This window comes from Hemibagrus wyckioides, linkage group LG27 (genome assembly GCF_019097595.1).
Source record: "Hemibagrus wyckioides isolate EC202008001 linkage group LG27, SWU_Hwy_1.0, whole genome shotgun sequence".
NCBI lineage: Eukaryota > Metazoa > Chordata > Actinopteri > Siluriformes > Bagridae > Hemibagrus > Hemibagrus wyckioides.
In genome coordinates this window covers 16837059-16839821 of record NC_080736.1, presented here as the reverse complement: position 1 = coordinate 16839821, position 2763 = coordinate 16837059, and the positions used below count along the sequence as shown (strand labels likewise).

The 2763-nt window shown below is 38.0% G+C and overlaps 1 protein-coding gene across 1 annotated transcript in view; it reads right to left on the bottom strand.

The window, feature by feature from the left end:
• Positions 1 to 2166: 2166 nt before the first annotated feature.
• LOC131347444 (histone-lysine N-methyltransferase set-1-like) overlaps positions 2167 to 2763 on the bottom strand; it is a 2824-nt gene continuing 2227 nt past the window's right edge. Inside the window, exon 3 of the mRNA XM_058381489.1 lies at positions 2167 to 2286. Coding sequence (XP_058237472.1) covers positions 2167 to 2286 — 120 coding nt within the window. The remainder of the gene's footprint in view (positions 2287 to 2763) is intronic.

The window sequence follows — 2763 nt, the reverse complement described above, 5'->3', positions numbered from 1 at the left end:
CCATCATTAATTAGCCAAAAATTAAAGAACTATCGGCAAACTAGTACTAATACGAACAGGGTAAAGTTGTATATGTATTTTTAGGCAAATACACTGCAATTAAAGAAGACATTTTAAGAGAAACATCTAACATTTTTAGAGTACACATATTGTGGGGACATTGTGTAACGTTTCATGTCTAAACACAATGTGGGGACCCAGTGGGGGATGGGCACTACTTCATCTGCTAGCTGAAATCAGTGCTTTTTAAACACTGGTAGAGTCCATTGTAGATTGTGGGGACTTGACGGTTACTGTATAAAAAAATGCATTAAAATGGCAGTTTCATACCTCTGTACTGAAAGCTGACTTATTCTCGGAATGTTGGGTGTAAAGGGGATCATCTCCAGAGGTGCTGGCTGATTCCACATGACCAGTGTCCACTTCTGTTCCACTGTTTGCCACCTGAAACAAACATAACCATCATTAATTAGCCAAAAATTAAAGAACTATCGGCAAACTAGTACTAATACGAACAGGGTAAAGTTGTAAATAAACTTTTTTAGTCAAATACACTCCAATTAAAGAAGACATTTTAAGAAAAACATCTAACATTTTTAGAGTACACATATTGTGGGGACATTGTGTAACGTTTCATGTCTAAACACAATGTGGGGACCCAGTGGGGGATGGGCACTACTTCATCTGCTAGCTGAAATCAGTGCTTTTTAAACACTGGTAGAGTCCATTGTAGATTGTGGGGACTTGACGGTTACTGTATAAAAAAATGCATTAAAATGGCAGTTTCATACCTCTGTACTGAAAGCTGACTTATTCTCGGAATGCTGGGTGTAAAGGGGATCATCTCCAGAGGTGCTGGCTGATTCCACATGACCAGTGTCCACTTCTGTTCCACTGTTTGTCACCTGAAACAAACATAACCATCATTAATTAGCCAAAAATTAAAGAACTATCGGCAAACTAGTACTAATACGAACAGGGTAAAGTTGTAAATAAACTTTTTTAGTCAAATACACTCCAATTAAAGAAGACATTTTAAGAGAAACATCTAACATTTTTAGAGTACACATATTGTGGGGACATTGTGTAACGTTTCATGTCTAAACACAATGTGGGGACCCAGTGGGGGATGGGCACTACTTCATCTGCTAGCTGAAATCAGTGCTTTTTAAACACTGGTAGAGTCCATTGTAGATTGTGGGGACTTGACGGTTACCGTATAAAAAAATGCATTAAAATGGCAGTTTCATACCTCTGTACTGAAAGCTGACTTATTCTCGGAATGCTGGGTGTAAAGGGGATCATCTCCAGAGGTGCTGGCTGATTCCACATGACCAGTGTCCACTTCTGTTCCACTGTTTGTCACCTGAAACAAACATAACCATCATTAATTAGCCAAAAATTAAAGAACTATCGGCAAACTAGTACTAATACGAACAGGGTAAAGTTGTAAATAAACTTTTTTAGTCAAATACACTCCAATTAAAGAAGACATTTTAAGAAAAACATCTAACATTTTTAGAGTACACATATTGTGGGGACATTGTGTAACGTTTCATGTCTAAACACAATGTGGGGACCCAGTGGGGGATGGGCACTACTTCATCTGCTAGCTGAAATCAGTGCTTTTTAAACACTGGTAGAGTCCATTGTAGATTGTGGGGACTTGACGGTTACCGTATAAAAAAATGCATTAAAATGGCAGTTTCATACCTCTGTACTGAAAGCTGACTTATTCTCGGAATGCTGGGTGTAAAGGGGATCATCTCCAGAGGTGCTGGCTGATTCCACATGACCAGTGTCCACTTCTGTTCCACTGTTTGTCACCTGAAACAAACATAACCATCATTAATTAGCCAAAAATTAAAGAACCATCGGCAAACTAGTACTAATACGAACAGGGTAAAGTTGTATACGTATTTTTAGTCAAATACACTGCAATTAAAGAAGACATTTTAAGAAAAACATCTAACATTTTTAGAGTACACATATTGTGGGGACATTGTGTAACGTTTCATGTATAAACACAATGTGGGGACCCAGTGGGGGATGGGCACTACTTCATCTGCTAGCTGAAATCAGTGCTTTTTAAACACTGGTAGAGTCCATTGTAGATTGTGGGGACTTGACGGTTACCGTATAAAAAAATGCATTAAAATGGCAGTTTCATACCTCTGTACTGAAAGCTGACTTATTCTCGGAATGCTGGGTGTAAAGGGGATCATCTCCAGAGGTGCTGGCTGATTCCACATGACCAGTGTCCACTTCTGTTCCACTGTTTGTCACCTGAAACAAACATAACCATCATTAATTAGCCAAAAATTAAAGAACTATCGGCAAACTAGTACTAATACGAACAGGGTAAAGTTGTAAATAAACATTTTTAGTCAAATACACTCCAATTAAAGAAGACATTTTAAGAAAAACATCTAACATTTTTAGAGTACACATATTGTGGGGACATTGTGTAACGTTTCATGTCTAAACACAATGTGGGGACCCAGTGGGGGATGGGCACTACTTCATCTGCTAGCTGAAATCAGTGCTTTTTAAACACTGGTAGAGTCCATTGTAGATTGTGGGGACTTGACAGTACATGTACACAGTACAGTGACATAAAAGCTATTACCAAGCCCATAATTTATGCATGGTGATATACTAATACTACGCTGAACAGCATGAAATAGTATATGTATTTGTCACTGACAGTACAAGATAAATCTCATTATGGAACCAACATAAAATCATATTAACAGTTTATTC